Genomic DNA, 19,792 nt, shown 5'->3' with positions numbered 1-19,792 from the left:
TGCATAAACATTATTCAATCTGATTTAAGGTTTACTAAATCTTTGGCTGTTAAATCGGATTTCAAAAGGAATATACCCCCCCCCCCCCCCTTCGATCCGATTAAACTTCCTATCCGATTTAGCAGTTTTATTCTGATCAAGGAGTTTACATGAGTAATTTTTACTCCAACTGAGCCATGAATCAATTCTAAACAAATCAAATGTGCGTATGTAAACCCACTGACTTGGCATAACATGAGATTCATTCAGTATGATTTGTGAAAATTAAACTGTGTTAAACTAAGTCAATAGAACAATCTCAAACACCCTATGTTATAACTAAATCTGGAAAATGGAGTGATCCAAGTTTTTAACCCCCCCCCCCAAAAAAAAATAAATACTGTATTTTGTTCTAAAAGACACAGATTAGGCCTAAACGCGCCAACCTCCCCCCTACAAAAATGTGTAGTAGACTCACCTTAGATAAATCCACTGACTAATCACCCCCCCCCCCCTTTTTTTGTGTGCATGTGATACAAAACCAGAAAAGGATGAATGGAAGACAAAAAAAGAGTGTCATGAAAATTCCTGTGGTCGCAGTACATCACAAGGAGATAACGAAAAGACCTCTGTCCTCCACTGTCCTGCTCACTCTCTCAGGGTCACCTCTCACGTAAAACCGTCCTTGTACGCGGTGGACGATGGTATAAACTCTACATTGTATCTTTAAGAGGGGCGGGAGTACACAACAAAATTCAACAGGGATATGCGAAAACAGACATGTGTGGGCAATAATATTGCGTAATAGAGAAAGTGCCGAGCTAGCAGCCACGACTTCTGTATCTGCGACAGTGTGTGTTAGAGAGACAGACAGAGAGAGAGAGAGAGAGAGAGAGAGAGAGTAGACACACTGGAGAACTGACTGTCGATCACTAGTTTGTTTGCCTGACCTACTGGACTGGGTACATGACCAAGAGAAAAAGTCTACAGGCTTTCAGATCAGGGGATCAGATTCGAGAAGTCAAGAACAGAGACAACTCAATACAAGACTTGAGACAGACAGAGCCAAAAGGACTGGAGACAGACCACAGAGGTGTCAAGAGAGAGACACAATCTTCAGAGGACTTGAGACAAACCTCTGAAGGATTTTGAGACTCAACGAAGACAACTCTGATCGTTGAGGCTTCTTGAATTGACTCCTTGGCAATCTGCACCTGTGAGAAGGTGAGGCCAGATTCATTGCAACTGTTTAACCTACAGGGCAGGGAGTATCAAAGCAGCACGGTATTAATGTATTAAGTATGAAAGGGTTTGAGCAGGTTCCTTTAGAGTTTGCAACCCCTTATTGACAGCAGATAAAGACAGGACAAGATCTGTGTTGACAGATGAGGTCTCTCTCTCCAGAGTTGTCGGTTTCCATATACATTCCCTGCTAAACCTATGTTTAGAGGCACCAGACTAATATTCCAACAGTCCAAAGGATTTTCACCTTGTTACCCCCCCCCCCCTCCCCCAGTGTATTGACCTATTGATCTACTCCTGGTTTAACCGTCAATATGGATGTTATGCTGTCCATTTCTTTGCTTGTTTGCTCACTCACTTGTTTCCGTCTGTCTGGTTGTCATGGTAAGACACACCGGAGGCCGGAACACCTCACCTGTTGTTGTTGCAGGGTTATGGAATGTGGCGAGGGCGCGTTGGCATTATCGTGACAAGGGGGGAAACTTAAACGAGTCCTTTATGAAGACAAGGAGTTAAGCATGTGGCATCTCGGTGCTATAGAGGGTGTGTTAAGGACGCTGTCAACATGTTATTTAGGATGTATGGATGTATTCTTCCACTTCAATTTCTTTCAAGTATTTTTTTTTTCTTAGAGAGATTAAAAGAAGAGAAGGGTAAAAGGCCACACTTTGCATGATTTAATAATTTTATAACACAGATGCATTTTCATGTAGTGGCTTCTTTAGTGTGCTCGAAAGTTTAAAAGTGCCACAATGCATGTCCGTAATTTGAAGTCATTTAATGTCTGGCACTATGAACTGTCGTTTCTTTCCTCCCGGACTGGCGCTAATCAGGGCTATTGTGTCACAGGACAAACCCTGTTATCATGTTTCAGTCTTCATATATATTATTAGTAACTCATGTAAGTATTGATGTTCTTTTCAAGCGGATGGGTATCCAATTCACAGATTAATTCACCTTAGATTAACGTCAAATTCTCCCATCCTTGTCTGAGCCCAATCTTGCTCAATTCAATGCAATCTTTTGCAATTGTTTGTATACCTCCAAATAAACAAAGACGCCGCTGTTCCCTACATGCCCTTCTCAGGAAGGCCTGATGGAGGACTCCACCCTGCATTCCTTGCTCCCCTTTCCACCCTTCCTCGTCTTTTTCTCTCATCCTTTTCTCACACGTTTCCACACCTCATGCTAGTCATTGGTGTAAACACACGCTACTGTTATTGCTATTCACGTCACATATGGCAAACTGTGCCGCTTCATTGTAACATAGTTAAGGAACACCCACTTGAAAAAAAACCTCTGCTTTTTGTTATTACCACAATCCCATTGAATTGTTTACACAACCATTCATGCTTGGCGTCAATCATGTCTTTCAACAGCAGGGACAATGTTGGAAATAAGTCTCTGTCTTTATCGTTTTGTCCCTGACATGGCCTTTAGTTCTTATATTATCTCATAAGTATGCTGCTTATTATTATATTATCCCATAAGTGTATCCCAAATATGTCTAATCAAATCAAATCAAATCATGCTTACCTGCATTCCTTATAATGTCCACAGAACTGCCCTTCATCACATGCATCGGCCTTTTGTCTATATTTATTGCTGGGCCCCTGTCCGCTACCTGTCGATATCATCTTATCTGCAACGGCGCTGCATTGGGCAACCCCTGTGCTTATGTGAACCATTGTGTTAAGGGCCACAGGGCTCATTGTTTTAGTGCTGGCTGCAGAATGCCTGTGTAAGATGTGCCCGATACGAAGGTGAGGGTTGCGAAATGTAGCGCACCGCCAAAGTAAACGTGAGTGAGTGTGCACGAGTGTATGAATGAGAGTGTTTGAGTGTGTGAGTGCAGCTCATGTGTGTGTGTGTGTGTGTGTGTGGCTGAAGTATCTGGCACCTGGCTGTGAAAGGGGAACGTTAAAGAGTAGGCGCCGACGACGGTCACACACACACACACACACACACACACACACACACACACACACACACACTATACATACACTCACACACTGACATTCAAGGTGAAGGTGTAAAGAGTAGCCCCATATGCATGAAGGTGTAAAGAGTAGCCCCAGCTATCAGCTCCGGTTTTCACTAGAATGATATCAATTATCTTTCATGCATATATCCAATTGTATACGATGCATCTTGTTTGTAAGGTTTTGAGTCGAGGATTTTGCCTCTGATGAAGCATGGTCCGCAAGCTTGAGATATTGTGCAACACTACATTCCAACATAGAGATAGCCTGGAGATTCCAGACCCTGGTACCCTGGTAATCTAGAAAGATTAAGGATCTGGCCATGAATAATGTAATGGCCCAACTCGAGGGGCGGCACCAAGCATGCATTTGAAAATCTCACTGCACGCAATTGGGTAAGACTATACGACCAATCTTTACTGACTGATTCCGGACCCTGACGCAATTGGATAACACTACGACTGTCATCTGTTTAGCTCGCCTTTGGCCCGCCTATATCAGATACACAGATGTCATTGGCTCCACAAGTGGTAAAGGTAACATGCATCATTACTCATTGGCAGAGTGTCTCACAGAGACAATTCAAATTGTTCTCATTGCGAGAACTCTGGATTTTCCAGGGTAACATAGAGACACAATTTATCAAAGACTTATCAATGTTCATTAGTCAGCAAGGACAATCACTTTAATGCAACATTGTCACCCTTTGGCTAAAGAATGCTTGCAACATTCTAGATGACAACTGACTTGCAACATTCTAGATGACAACTGACTTGCTTTGCATTGCAGGAGCAGCAGCTGAATTACTGTAGGAGCAGACAGAGCCTGACCTGCACCAGATCAGGAGGTCAGGACCGCATAGATAGATAGATGGATAGATAGATGGATAGATAGATAGATAGATAGATAGATAAGATAGATAGATAGATAGCACCCCCAGCCAAACTTAGTCCCACCCACAACATTTGAGGTTGGGAAGTTCGGTCTGGACTTGTTCCGTTGTGGAGCAACTATGCCCAAACCAGAACTGTTCGGACCAATTCAATTGTACGATGATGGACAAATGAGCAACAGTGCCTCATCTATCATGTCATCTGAGCACGCTTAGGTTGATTTTGTATATATGGTCTCAGATTTTGCAGATGGTTTCTAAGACCCCGTTTCCATGCGGTTTGGCCTTTCATTTTCATTTACACGAAAACTGAGGTTTTATCACTGAAAACAATTATTTCTGAAAACTCCGGCCGAAGTGGATATGTAGGAAAACTCCGGTTTCACTTTCATCAAGTTTTTTGCATTCGTTTGTTTGAAATCTCTGATTGGCCACCTGTTTGCTAGAGAGTTTTGGACACCCTTCCCCGGCAGGTTTTAGCATCTGTGTGAACATAATTATTTTTAAAAATGAAGGCGGGGGGGAAATATACGTTTTTCCTAATAGCCTACCCTGCTACATATTTTGTTGTCTTAGATTGTGTGGTACAAGATATCGACAGCGCAATAACTTAAAAAAAAAAAAAAAAAAACAGAAAACAATGTTAAGGCATTTGTGGAGAAGAAAAATGGTTTGAGTGTTCTTCCTACAGCTCACGGTAAGCTCTGATTGCTCTGATTGTTTAGGTCTATCCAATCGAGTGCAAAGGCGTTTTCCCCACTGTATCGGCTGAAACACACCCCATAGGCCTAATCACGTCCCAATGGAACAGTATCAGACTCAAATTCTTACTAGAATTGAGTATGACGACGTCAGGCTAAACATTTAGAGTAACTCACATTAGAACTGCTTTGTTTGTCTGCAAATCATTACAGCAGCAATACAATGTGGGGTCACTCAGACCAGAGAACAGCTGGATTTGGAAAGGATCTGTTACAGCTCTGGCTCAGATAAGGTCCGCAACAGGGCCAGATGTTCGGGAGGTCACAGCTGCTATGAGACCACAAGACGTGCAACATTTTTTTGCTGATTGAGCAACAGGATACTCTCAAACTGAGCTTCCTCTTGTGTTAGCAGAACGTGAGCTGGGAGGCTGAAACAGCAAACTGTTAAAAAAAAATCACGGGATGGTAGTCATGCAATCATCCCACAAAGTCATAACAAAGTGAAGTCCAAAAACACTGCAGATCAGAAGGGAACACAGGGAGTAAGGAATAGGGAAATTGCTACTTGATCAAAAGTTTCAAAGCGTCAGTAAATTGTCACATGGTCCTCTGTGGTAGAGGTCAGTTTCCACCACTACCACTTCCACACCCGAGTCATGATTACTCGTCGAAAACAGGGGCTTCTCACTTCCCCTTTCCAAAACATGATCTCTTGCAGGACTGCAAAAATATGGTGCACTTCTGACTGTCCTGAAGTGATTTCTTTTTAGCTCATGAGGTGTTTAGCTTTCGAGCAGAAGCTGTAGTGAATGGAGAATACGTAGCGGATAGCACATGATTACGTAGCGGATAGCACATGATTAGCATTTAGCCTTTTATTTGTCTTGTAATGACAATGACACACACCACTGAGGTCATTGTTATCGGGAATACTCATCCTCGAGATCAAACAAGCATGTGAGCCTCCTTAAAAGAAGAGGGTGGTTGATTGTAACAATACTTGGTCAACGTTCAGAGAGGGGTATTACACCACGTCAAATACCACGTCACCGACGCAGGTAATCACGTTGAAAACAATAAAAAACAAGTGATAATAACATCCGGCGGTCTATTTCAGGATATTGTTTTTTAATTGCGGGGGCTTACTTCCACTCCAGTCCTTAGTGAATGGGTAAGCCATATGGGCGGTGGTTGGCAGCAGATTAAACAGAAAAAAAACCTCCCAAAATTCCCCTCTCCTTGACTAACCTCACCTCACCTCCCCTCCCCTCTGACTCTTGCTCTGGAGTCTTTTGGCCAAGGTTACCCCAGATGACCTGCGTGTCTCTCGGAGGAGTCGGCCCTCAGCTGATACTACTCCCTGAACTGGACCCAGGCCTTATCTACAACAGGTGCCATCCAAATTAAGCAACTGTGTGCGCTACTGTGGAATTCTGGGAGCATCCAACATCATCACATGAGCTTGTCTATTAATACAGTGTTTATATCATGTGCACTATAAATGTGCTGTGCAACTCATGAACTAAATGGGCTTAGGAGAGTAATGACTGAGCAGTGAGGCAGAATGTTATGTAGAAATGTAGCCTACTGTCAAGTCAGGTACAAGTCACAGTTTGTTTCTGCAACTAGTAGCAATTAGTAGTTGAGCTATACAAATCAAACGCCAATGTTCACCTTGCAAGTTCAAGCCTGACATTTAAAAGACTTTTTCCACTTCATGCCTCTTGAGTCTTGACCAGCTTTGTTAAAGTAATATGCTCAACATGAAAGCGGCTGACCTGTTCTGTTAGATCATTTGTTTCTTTTTTGTTTTAACAGGGATCTCAATGGCACTAATTTTGGCAGGGGTTTGAGGGCGGTGGGTGGGGTGGGCTACTTATCCTTCAACAACTATTTTCAACCGACTCAGAATTTCTATTTTCAATGGAATCAAATCAAAATTCCTCCCTACATACTGGAAACTGAGGGAAGAGACATTACCCAAAGCTATTGTTCACACTGTCCACTCTCTCTCTCTCTCTCTCTCTCTCTCTCTCTTTCTCTCCCTCTCTCTCTCTCACACACACACACACACACACACACACTAATGGGTTCCCCAGGTGTCTGAGTCTTCCAACACAAACAACACAATGCGAGGCCCGCATGCCCAGGAACACCGCCACTGACCGGCGCGCGGCTCGTTCCAGGGGCGAGGCCACCCTGGCCGCCTCCGTTTGTCCGTCGTCTTCATTATGGCATCCTTTCTCACCGCGGACTGAGACAGATTCTGCCGGAGCGCCGGGGGCGCAGAACAATCAGGCAATCACCGTGGCCAATCACGCCGCCCCCTGCGCAGGATGTTTCCCTAATCTAGGTTCAGGGGTGCCTCGCCTTGCATTGCCTCTATAGCCTGCGGTATCCTGTTCCTAATGTGCCATGTTTTCACTGGAGGTATAGTTTGTGTGTGTCTGTGTGTGTGTGTGTGTGTGTGTGTGTGTGTGTGTGTGTGTGTTTGTTTGTGTGTGTGTGTGTGTGTGTCGGTGTGTTTGTGTGTTTGTGTGTGTGTGTGTGTGTGTGTGTTTTCTACCTGTGAACGCCCTTGTGAATGCATTTTGACCAAACCATAAAGATGTTTACACTGGACAATTAGTGTCTCCATCTGTGGAAGAGGAAATCAGTATTTGCAATGTTCTATGAAAAGGCCTCAAAGGCCACAAGATATTTAGAAGAAAAAGAAGAGAAAGAAGAAGAAGAAGTTATTGACATCGGTCAGCTTATAACTCACAACTATTTTATTTAACCCTATTTTATATTGATGCAACCAGAGAAGCAATAGTAGAAACAGTCTACTCAACTTGGCATTAGTATTGCCACGGTAGAACTGACAATCTATTGACTGCTCTCTCTCTCTCTCTCTCTCTCTCTCTCTCTCTCTCCCCTGGGGTGTCCTGCTGTTGTCGGATGCTGTTATGTAAATGGGTAGCGTCAATCCTCTCCCTGAACCAATACCATTATTATCCATTTGCAGCACACCCTCTTTTATTTTTAGTTCACTTGCCCTCCATTTCTCTCTCTCTCTCTTTCTCTGTGTGTGTGTGTGTGTGTGTGTGTATCAGAGGTGTGCATGTGTGTGTACGGGAGGTGTGTGTTCCAGGGAGGCAATGACGTTAACAGGCATGGGGATGTGTATTAGAGAGAGTGAGAGAAAAGTTAAAGAAATGAGGCTTTTGCGTCTGTCCTTCATCACTTCATTATATGACTGAATTGGCGCAGGATCCCTGTTGACTAGCCGACTAAAGGAGGCCAGAGAGGACAAGAGCAGGTAGAGGTGAGACGCGGGGCTTTTCGGGCCCAGAGCTTTCTTCTCTATAAAGGTATTACAGGTTAAATGCTTCGGTGCAAGTTGCAAATATGCCAGATAACTTTCCTTCTCTTTCTTTCTTTCTTGTTTGTTCTTTTTTCATGTTTGTTTGCTTACTTTGCTCGATTACTTCATGTGTTTTTATATACATTTCCACATAATTTTTTTTTATCATTATTAGTGTATTCAGTTCTTACAAGGCCTGTTCAACTTTGCCGGTATCAGTTCCTGAGTTCTGTAAAATTAAATTTTGACACTTTGGTAGACAAATGTCTGCTGTTATGCAAATTATGCAAATGAAATGGATATGTAAACAAATGCATAAAAAAACAATAGAATGAAACACAGGATCATTGTAAAGAAGGTGCACATTGATTCTGGGGAATTACTGACTATTCATAAATCTATTTCTTTATTGTGGCTTCAGGGTTGCAATGTTGTGGTTTCACAAGAAACATGTTCTCGTAGCAGGAGTTCTTGCTTAACGTTTTGTGTGAATAGTTCAGTCACTTTATGGGTTGTTGAATGGGTGTGTGTACTATTCTGTAATCTTTTGCCTCTGCTTGTGAAATGTGAACAGCTCGCATGAATTCTGATAGGTAACTCATTTATTGAGCATATCATAGCATGAAAACTGCTCATCAAAAAAGTGGTAGTAAAATAGTTTTCTTTCCCAAAAATTATGAGAATAATTCATTATAGATTGATCAAAATCAAGTATTAGAATAGTAATTTTCTTGCTTTAATGATTTTCTTAAAATATATTCTACATCTTTATTGATATTTGTTAGTTCGTATCATACCTGACAATAATGTTTTTATAGCCTGGAAGCCATCCCGAACTTAACCTCGGCCTCGGAATTTGAGGTCGGGAAATTTGATATGGACTTGTTCCATTGAGAAGTATCTATGCCCGAACCATAATTACGTCTCAATTAAGCAAATATCTGACTCAAATTCTGAATAGAATTGACTATGACTATGCCAGGCTACTGTTTTTATTCTATGTATATGTAACGTCCAGTAGAGGGCAGTGTAGCCTATGAGCAACTGAGTCGAGAACACCCTGTTCAGAACACAGGAGCTTGGAGAGCATGGAAAGCCATCCATCCAAAAATCTGTTTTTTTTAAAACATATTATAATTGTTTGTTTTATTTTCCTCAGTCCATGTTTATTATTTGATTTGTTTTGTGTTGATAAGTTATTGAATGCATTTGTACATGCTACCTCTGAAAAACAAAAAAAATGACTTCAAGTCATTGAAATCCCCCCCCCCCCCCCAGAAAAAAAAGGTAGTAGTAGTTTATCTGCCAACCTCTCCCTACACAGATCATTGCCCCCCTCAGAATGTTGTATGACTGTGTTTCACACATCTCTCTTCTCTCGGGCATGCCTCGCACAGCTCTATCGGACCCCTCCTCCCTCTCTCTCTCTCTCTCTCTCTCTCTCTCTCTCTCTCTTTCTCTCTCTCTCCCTCTCACCTTCCTCCGGAGTGTGAACCATCATTTCCCATGGATATCTCTGGGTAATGACTATGAGCTATGCATACTGTAAATAGCCTTTCAGTGCGTTGGAGGTGGGATAATTTATATATCTCGTGCGGGGTATGTTGCTGGTATCTTGGGGTAGGTGGTACAGAATGTCACGGGCATGGTGTTGAGGTGGGGAGTGAATTGAAACAGACCCCTGGCGTTTCCCTGAGCACGTTGCGTTGGGCGGTCAGGTGTCATGTGTTTCGGTAGACCTGAGCTGAACTCGATGTGAGATTTTGTGTGTGAATATCTGAAATATTTGTGAACTCTGAAGAGGTGTGTGAGGGGAATGAGACAGTGGATCTGGGGTCCAGGGGCTGATTGCTCTCTCTATCTCTGTGTGTGTGTGTGTGTGTGTGTGTGTGTGTGTGTGCTTTTGCACGTGTGGGTGTGTATGTGTGAGTGTGTTGGGGGGGGGGGTGCTTTTGTGTGTGGGTGTGTGCATGTGTGTGGTGAAAAAAAAAACACATCATTGTCATCAGTACTTAGGACAGCAGCTAGTAGCCACCACACGACTCAGACACACACAAGCAAAAACAAAAACCCATTGGGGTGGATGGATGTCCCATTTACAAATTCATGAACAGATGTCATTACGTTTATATATTTCTTTTTTAAATATAGAGTAATCGTGTTTTATAGCCCTGCTCTTCCCCTCTTTGTATTATTATATCTAATGGCATTGATTAGGGAGGAATAAATTACAAGTTGTATTTTTATGTAAAAACATAGACCCTTTTGGGTAGGCCTATGTGTGGCCAGATTACCATTGTTCAGTGTGGTCATGTAAACAGTATTAAAGCCAAAAACAACTGCACCAGACCCTAGACTGGATAAGTCCTTATTTCCTCTTTGCTCATTTCCTCACTCAACCATGTCACCTTCTATCGCTGCCCAATTGGCATCATCATGCTCTCTCTCTCTCTCTCTCTCTCTCTCTTTCTCTCTGCTACTCTGAAAGCACCAAAGTGAAAACATTAGAAATATTATCGATAAAAATGTTTCTTGCATGATGTTCAGGAATGGACATATAGTTATTTCTGATCTGACGGCAAATCAAGAAATATTGACTAATTTTTGTAGGCTCTGTATTTAGTGCAGTATTTTGCAGACTTGCTTTCACTAAAAGTGTTGTTCCGTCTCCATGCAATTAAGGCCGTGTTTGGGACATTTAGCACTAATATTTGTCTCCACAATTACAGTTTCAAAGTGTAGAAAGACTATGCATGTTATTGTTAGCTTTAATGACAGAAATGCAGGGCATTACCCCATTATGATGATGACACCCTTATAATGACATCTTAGTTACTTTACAATAAAATATTGCATATAGTTAACATTGATTGGGTTTTGCTTGTACAATTGTGCTTTGCACAATTATTGTCTCACGATTGTGTGTGTGTGTGTGTGTGTGTGGATGCTTTTGTTGGTGTGTTTTATTATGCCTGTCTGTCATCTCCTCAGTAACAGTTTCTAGAGCATGACTGACTCATGTACATGACAGAGATGATAATCAGTTATTTTCTCCAGAAATGGCAACACTCAAGGCCAATTCACTGGAAGTCTTTTAAAGAACAAAACCTGTTTTGTAACTTTGTATGTTGTTCTTACAGATATGTGCAATTGACAGACCTCATATGACACAATGGCTTTGATTTCTCAAATGTAATGTTATAATTTGATAATGAAATAAGAAATGAACTGACGATGGATATTATTAGTTTCTACATTTAGTTGCAGACCATATCACTATTAGTGTCGGTATGGTGTTACAATATTAAATGTCCCATCAACAATTAATGGGAACATTAACAGATTCTAAATGACTAAGTGATTATTTTGGACAGGGGTGAGTGACAGGCTATTGTAACATTACTTTATATGGGGGGACATTTGGAGCATAGTTGAATATTCGAGGAGACCACGTATATTATGATTATGGCCTTGTGTGTGTGTGTGTGTGTGTGTGCGCGTGCGTGTGTGTGGGTGTGTGGTGAAAAAAAAAAACACTTATTGTTGCCAGTGCTTAGGTCAACAGCAAGTAGCCACCACACGACTCACAGACACAAAACAAAAACACAAACACAAACACAAACAAAGACCCATCAAACTGAGCATCCATGTCTGTCAACACCCACTGTTCTGGATGTTTCATTATGCCTCTCCCTTTGTCTACGAACAACAAAAATAACGGAAGCCAAAGAAAGAGTCGGAGAAGTGTATATAGAGATGGGCAGAAATTAAACAGCAGCTCCCGTGCAGAAAATGTCAATTGTGTACAATTCTTCTTATATGTTCATGTTTCTCCTCGTATGCAGTGTTCGCTAACCATGTGTGAGCAGCACATACAATTATGGCTCCTTTTATATACAGTTACAAAATATATATATATATATATATATATATATATATATATATATATATATATATATATATATATATATATATATATATATAGTATTACGCTATTTCAGTATGAAATGTTTGTGTGAGCTCTTCACCACTGATTCATCATGTACTGTACACAGGAAGCATGATTCCTATATAATCTTTCACAGACCTTCTCCGTAACTGTTGTTAGTTGGCGGGAAAGTGGGGTGGGGGAGAGTGGAGATGTTAGTGTGGCTGTGTTGACGGCTTGACCATGGGCCAGCGTGGAAGCAGTGGTGAACGCAGGGAGATAAGACGGGCGGCAGGCGCACACAATGGGACGCCGTGGGGAAGGACGTGCTAACCCACACAGATACCTCCCTGTGAAATGTGGACCTGTCATACCTTTAAACCGCAGCCATTTACAAGGCGTTGACAGGATATTACCCTCCCCATATAAGTGAATGCCACACACACACACACACACACACACACACACGCACACGCACACGCACACACACACACACACATCTCTACCCATCTCAAGGTTGCTAATTTGCATTAAACAATGTGGGGTAAGACCTTACATGAACAATGAACCTCAACTTAGCTAATCAATCACATTTATTGCTGCATCCATTCAGTCTCTTTTACACACACACACACACACACACACACACAAACACACAGAGAGAGAGAGAGAGAGAGAGAGAGAGAGAGAGAGAGAGAGAGAGAGAGAGAGAGAGAGAGACACACACCACACACACACAAACACAGACAGAGAGAGAGAGAGAGACCACACACACACACACATTCACACACACATTAATACACCCCCCACCACACATCTATAAACAAACACACACCCATCATTCATATACACACCCACCTACACCCCTGGCTTCTGACATATCGGCTCTTGCTACTGACTTGACCTGATCACTGACCCCTAGAATCCCCACCCCACCCCATAATCATCAACCCAAATAGTTTGTGTATCATTTTGTGAGGTCAGAAAACCCAATCCTGTTGTGACAACCACGGCATTCCGAAACAAATTCCATGGGCTTTATGACATCACAGATGATGAGAGGGACTCCAGAACGCTCAGTAAACCAGAGCAGAGTAACCACCACAGTCACCACCGCAGCCACAGTGCACAGCCACAGTCGCGCGCTTCATGCCCGCGTCTGGGAGGAGTAGATCAGGAGTGCTGAAACGACAGACATACAGAGTCAGGGTGCAGACGGAGAGATAGTGCAGGGCCCCTGCTATCAGCTGTGAAAATTTCGCCAGACTTCTGAAAACCGCGCACTGATGAAGAAGTCCTGGTAAGTGTTAGGGTTAGGGAGTATGCAAGCGTGAGTGTGTGTGTGCATGTGCATGTGTGAATGTGTGTGTCAGACAGAGATAGAGGGAGAAAGAGAGAGACAGAGTGCATGCATGTGTGTGTATGAGAGAGAGTGCAAACAGTATGTGCATTTGTGTTCATGTGTGTGTGTGTGTGTGTGTGTGTGTGTGTGTGTGCGCGTGTGTGTTGCAAGGAGTTGGGGGTGGAGCTGGCTAGTGACTGACAGGCAAGGAGGTGGGGTGGCATCTTCACTGAGCGAGAGAGAGTGTGTGTGTGTGGTTCTGCCTGCCAATCCAGCTGTATAAAATGGGTCTGCTCTATGCTGGACTGGCAGTGGCTCATGCTGGTGGTCTCTGTGTGTTAGTGGTTTTGGGGAAACTATCAGTGGATTTGACAGAAGACTTGGCAGGGACTGATTTTATAGTATAGGTTTGTGTGAGTATTTTATCTGCTGGGATTCACCTCTTATAATGTTTATGATGCATCTCACAGCTGGCAGAAGGCTCTTGGTCAGGCTATCCATTTTGGTTGGTCTTTGACTATGTATTTGAGTAACATAATGTTTTTTAGGGAGGTATAGAGGGGATTGCTCCTGTGTATTCTAGATTTGGAATAATCACTGTCTTGTTTTGAAATAGTTTATTTGAAACATATGCCAATAAATATCCTCTATGATCAGTGTATTGTGGAGGAACAATTGTTTTTTTTTTAAAGTGTAGGTTAATTGTCCTTGATCATGTAATTAATGATGTTATTCAGGAGAGGACAAGTGAGTTTATATAGTTATGTTAATATGTATATGATAATATATTATTACATCTGTTTCAAACAGAAAGTGCCTTGGAGCTTTTTCTTTCTTTGGATGATCTGTTTCCCATGCAAAGAGCACCTCAAATATATAACTTTGAGACCAGGAAGCATTCTTATTGAAACATTTTGTTATATTATTACATCACAGCATGGAAGCATCATATGTTTAGGCATAGATAAGCCTGCTAGACTCCCTGCATGGAGACTCGTGGTCTGATGCACTCAGTAAAGTTACAGTTACAACCATCACACAATACCTTCACATGTTACATGTTACTTGTCCTGATACAATATGTTTGTCTCTGGCTGAGTGTGAGAGCTAAGAAATCACAGAGCAAAATTGGCTCGTGATATGAACCCCTGCTGTAGGTACATTTAGTTGTTCTTTAGTGCTTTCACATTCAGTGTCTGAGACTGACTATGATGGAGTTGCAGCATTTTGAAAAATGAAAGATCTGAAGGAATAGTTTCAGCCTTACTGCTATTCTTCTATTATGGCTCAGCATTCAAAGCAAATGTGAAAGCAACATGTGTTGTATTGCTGCCTTGGACAGAATTGCTGTATGTGAGACATGCAAACTTAATAGTTCAGTGTTTTCATTATTTGTTCTTGAATATAGTGTCTGTAGTGGAACTATAGTGCCATAGAGTGGTGAAGTCCCGCCCCTTCTACTTCCGGTCCATGGGACCTATCTTTATTTGAACGGGAGTTAATGGAGAGATAACAATTATTTTTTGGTCCAGTTTGAATTGTGCCACAAATTTCACATATGATGTGTGTGAATTTAAAAGATAATTTTTCACGTCAAGAAAGTACTGTTGTTCGATAGACTTCAAAAGTTATGTTGGTTTTGTGCGAATCCACTCAGTGGACTACATCTCTCGTCTCGAACGATGTACGTCACCAATGTAATGAAAAGATAAGAGCTGTTATGCTAGTTAACGGTTGCATCTTGCTGCCTGCTATGTCACTTAACAGTATGTAATGTACAGTCTATGGACGAATACAACTTACCTGATGTGTTTAATCCTCTGACTCATGGTATTTTCTTCGGCAAGGAAAGGCCAATTAAGACCTGTTGCTGGTATGCTTGTACAATCTAGTGTGGCTGTGAATGAGCTAACGTCACTAGCGCGACTGATGGGTTTGTAGTCGTTGGAATTACGATCTTTCACAATGTTGTAATTCAATAGTTACGAAACAAACTGCAAATGTCTTTACATGAAAAATTGTCTTTAAAATTGACAAACATCATATGGGTAATTCAAGGCACAAGTCAACCGGGACCAGAAAATAATTAATTTTTCGCCATAGACTGCCGTTCAATTTTTTTTGAAAGATAGGTCCCATGGAGGCAAACGGAAGGGGTGGGACTTCACCACTCTATAGCTTAGATAATTTAACCTACTATGCCACAACTTGGAAAGCCTGGTTAACACCAATTGAGATTGAGAGTAGGTCTGGAAACGCTTCATTGACTCCAGAGGTGTAGCCAGCAGTGCAATTAAACTTAAACTTAAACCGGTGCATTAAACTCTTACTAAGTGCAGCAAACATATTTCTTGAAACAAAGATTTTAAATGCAGTTGTTTACTCAATTCCAAAGAAAATACAGGTCCATAGCTGTTTAACCCTGTCACCATCAGTGTAGCCATTGGTTGTGTTAAATGCACTGCTCTATCTGTCATCATATAAAGCCCGCCCCATGCCAATAAGCGATTATGATTGGATCCTGGGTGGTAATTTTAGAAACGGGCATTAATGGGCTCATTTCCTGACAGACATGCAGAGCCAAATTCAAATTTGCTAACAGGCTCATCTGGGTTCACCCAGGCAACAAATTGGATGCCTTTAAAAAAAAAAAAAAAAAAGATTGATTCCACTTCCACGTTTGTCTACCATTGATGTTTTATTTGATTTATATTTTTATACTTTTATTAGGTCAGGGTGACAGCTGATGCGTGACTTTGTACAGCACTGAAGGACAGCGGCATCACCTTAAAGGTCACAGTCATGACGGCCAACAACGCTCCCAAAGACAAGTAAAAACCCACGCTTCTTCTTATCCCTGATCTATCACAAGCTTCTTCTCATCCCTGATCAATCACAAGTACACATTAATGTCGCTTCCGACTTTGTTTGTTTGTTGTTATTTGCTTGTTTTGTTTTTTTCTTTGAGGATTTGGTGAGTTAGTTTGGTGTTTCCTTTTGCAAATTTGCAACGTATATACAGTATTTACTAGTCCTATTTGACCATGCTCTGAATGATTTTGTTGATTGATGTGTTTGCCTATAGGGATTGTAGTCTTGAGTCCTGAAACTCTAGACCTGTCTCATTGGATGCCTAAATTAAATGCCTTCCCAGTAGCTCAGTGAAACACAATCTGTTATTTCCCCAAAGCCACATACCAAGCAGGGGATCCATCTGAGGAAGAACTATTCAACTTTATATGTAAGGAATGAGTCACTAACTTCCTGTTTCCTGCAATGACCTTTGATCCGACAGATATAAGGCTGTATGGCTGATCTTCTTCACCCTTGGGCTAGGCACTCTGTTGCCATGGAACTTCTTCATGACGGCTACCATGGTAATGTATGCTTTGTTTGGATTTTGAATCATTTGAGGTTATCCTTTCCGACCCTTTTCCACTCGGCTAACTAAAGGCCAATTCACACCAAAGATTCGCAAAGAGACGAAATTGTTGCAAAGAGGAGTTGCAGCGGTGTGAATTAAATGTTGCACGTTGTTGCCAGCTGTCGCAGGCCATTGGAAAGCATTTGTCATGTCAAATTGCAAGTTGCAAGAGACCTTGCAGTTCCAGTATTCAGAAACAATATTTCCAGGTCTCGGAAATATTGTTGCCATTGAAAGCTGTCGCAGTACTCTGACCCCCCCCCCCCCCCCTACAGCAAATTGCTGGTTTATGTCTTGTCTCATATGGAAAATTCCAAACTGGCTACTAAAACACACATTACACTCAGCTACCTTTGCCTGATTCTGAGCAAAGACAGCAAAAACTGTTTGCTCTGCCTCCTTATCTGAATCCACGTGGAGCGTTAATCTCTGCTGGCTGTGTCTATTCAGTGGAAACAATCAGAATGCAATTACCTGCCGTTTTGAGTGCAGCTCGTTTCAGTTCAGTGCAGTGTGGAGTGTTTCATCCGCTCAGTGAATCTCATCGCTAATAATCCTTCGTCTCCGTCTCCAGTACTTCACCAGCCGGCTCAAGGACCCCGCCACGATGGACGCCGGACGCTCCAACGCCACCGACGCCCCGACCACGCTGGCCCCGGGGGAGGTGCTGGACACGCGCAGCGTTCTGGAGGCAAAGTTCAACAACGTCATGACGCTCTGCGCCATGGTGCCACTGCTGGCCTTTACCTGCCTCAACTCCTTCCTGCTCTGGTGGGTGACCCCTGAGGTCAAAGTGCAGAGGTTGGGAGGTCATAGGGGTCACATTGGGGTCTTGAATTAGACCAGAGACGGTTGATAAAAGTTAACTATAGAATCTTTGATTAGACTCCTCAGATGACTTGAAATTACTAGATTGGTAATTAATTACTAGATTAGTGCAGATTATTTATGGGTATCCTCATTTATTGTGATGTCCAAATTCCATGATAGTGTTTGTTTCACGCAGTGTGTGGTTTGGATGAGCCAGACCGTGCAGCTTGCCTGTCTTCAGCTTAAAGTTTCTGTCCAAAATCGTGTGATTGTAGTAGATGGGTGTGCGTACCATAGCATTCATTCCTGCAGGCGACCCTGAGTCTGGCGATCGATGCGGGTGGCACTCTCAGATAGATATCTTCACCTTTAGCTTCGTATCTGGTCAAAACGTGCGTCATATTCATGTAAGCCATGTCTGCATTAGATTGTGATCTGTACCAGGCAGAATGTGCTTGCTCTGTGCGTAAAGCCACTCTCCACTTTCACTATCATTAAAGGCATAAAAAGGCCAAAAAAATATTCTTTTAAAAAAAAAAAAGAAATTAATATGATAAAATGATGTACACTAACAGCTAATTACATTTGTGTGACTCTCCAAAGGGTTCCTCAGAAGCTAAGGATTATGGGTAGTCTGTCAGTGATCCTGCTGGTGTTCATGGTGACAGCCATTTTGGTGAAGGTCGAGATTGCACCGCTGCCTTTCTTTGTGGTGACTATGATCAAAATCATCATCATTAACTGTGAGTGACAACATGAGGTTAATACACCTCTCTGCTATTACCGGTACATGCATGATCAACCACCCCTGAATCACAAACTACTGTCTTTGTAATACTTTGGCATATCAGATTTCATAAGTCATATCAAGTCTAAACACACACACACACACACACACACACACACACACACACACACACACACACACACACACACACACACACACACACACACACATGTGGTAAGGGAAATCTTACTCAAAATCTCTCTAAAGCTCTCTACAAGCTTTCTAGCTATTTAATATTCACACAAATAAAAATGGCAATTGACTCTCAAGAGCTGCCTGAAAGCACTTCCCATTGCCCATCCCGTTTCCTGTGTCGCACTCATGTTCCAAGCACAATTTAGTATTCAGAGACGTGATATTCTACCAGGCTTGACGTGTTGCTCAGATATTCTTTTCTGGAAAGCACTTTCCATCACCCAACCCTGTTTCCTCTCTCTCTCTCTTGCTCTCTCTCTCTCTCTCTCCATGTTCCTTCTGCCCTTCTCCTCTCCTCCTTCTTTCTTCCTCTTCCTCCACCAGCTTTCGGGGCCATCCTGCAGGGCAGTCTGTTTGGCATGGCCGGCCTGCTGCCCACCTCCTACACCACACCCATCATGAGTGGCCAGGGTCTGGCAGGGACCTTCGCCGCCTTCTCCATGATCTGTGCCATAGCCAGTAAGTCTTCAGCACACTAGCAATGTGTTTGTGTGTGTGTGTGTGTGTGTGTGTGTTGTATGTCTCTCTCTCTCTCTCTCTCTCTCTCTCTCTCTCTCTGTGTGTGTGTGTGTAAATACTATCGGGTAGTCTCTGAATGTGTCAACGGTTACCAAACTTTACCTGAAAGACTGCAATAACAGTGTTGCTAAATATACCAATCTTCTCTTATGTATATGGTCTCTCTCTCTCTCTCTCTCTCTCTCTCTTTCTCTCTCTATCTCTCTTTCTCTCTCTCTCTCTTTCTCAGGTGGCTCTGAGCTAAGTGACAGTGCATTTGGGTACTTCATCACTGCCTGTGCGGTTATTGTCATAGCCATCATGTCATACGTCCTGCTGCCTAAGCTGGTAAACATCCCAGTCTTACAGCTTTCTTTGACCCAGAGAGTATCTCTCACACCTCATTTGCTGAAACACTCATTTGTGTATTTATCACCTCCAGGTTAGAATAACTGTGATGCCTTACTCTTTGGAGTCTCGGCAAATAGAATTATTTGATTACAATGTATACCAATATTTCTGCTGCAAGGGTGCTCAGCCATACTAGGCCACCATCACCACCATCCTCCAGCAACTACACTGGCTGCAACTGGCTCCCAGTTCAATATCCCACCCAATACAAAATCGTTCTGCTCGAACACAAATCCCTCCATAATCTGGTCC

At 42.4% G+C, this 19,792-nt stretch overlaps 1 protein-coding gene across 5 annotated transcripts in view; it reads left to right on the top strand.

The window, feature by feature from the left end:
• Positions 1–848: 848 nt before the first annotated feature.
• The window catches only part of LOC143129224 (equilibrative nucleoside transporter 1-like), a 31,659-nt gene continuing 12,715 nt past the window's right edge, over positions 849–19,792 (top strand). The window contains exons 1-7 of one of the 5 annotated variants that reach the window (XM_076289894.1): positions 849–1,203; positions 16,146–16,246; positions 16,711–16,792; positions 17,414–17,610; positions 18,253–18,392; positions 18,956–19,090; positions 19,380–19,477. In XM_076289894.1, the coding sequence (XP_076146009.1) occupies positions 16,218–16,246; positions 16,711–16,792; positions 17,414–17,610; positions 18,253–18,392; positions 18,956–19,090; positions 19,380–19,477 (681 nt within the window). In that variant the 5' untranslated portion in view covers positions 849–1,203; positions 16,146–16,217. Of the gene's footprint in view, positions 1,204–7,987; positions 8,107–13,312; positions 13,374–13,525; positions 13,829–16,145; positions 16,247–16,710; positions 16,793–17,413; positions 17,611–18,252; positions 18,393–18,955; positions 19,091–19,379; positions 19,478–19,792 lie in introns of those variants that run through there. The other 4 variants (XM_076289896.1, XM_076289897.1, XM_076289898.1 and 1 more) reach the window with 4 other exon arrangements.

This window comes from Alosa pseudoharengus, unplaced genomic scaffold (assembly GCF_046254945.1).
Source record: "Alosa pseudoharengus isolate Yale_2024_CS ecotype anadromous, Long Island Sound unplaced genomic scaffold, YU_APseudo_1.1 YU_APseudo_1.1_scf_1, whole genome shotgun sequence".
Lineage (NCBI taxonomy): Eukaryota > Metazoa > Chordata > Actinopteri > Clupeiformes > Clupeidae > Alosa > Alosa pseudoharengus.
Note: the sequence above shows the minus strand (reverse complement) of the source record. Positions and strands in the feature narration are given on the sequence as shown.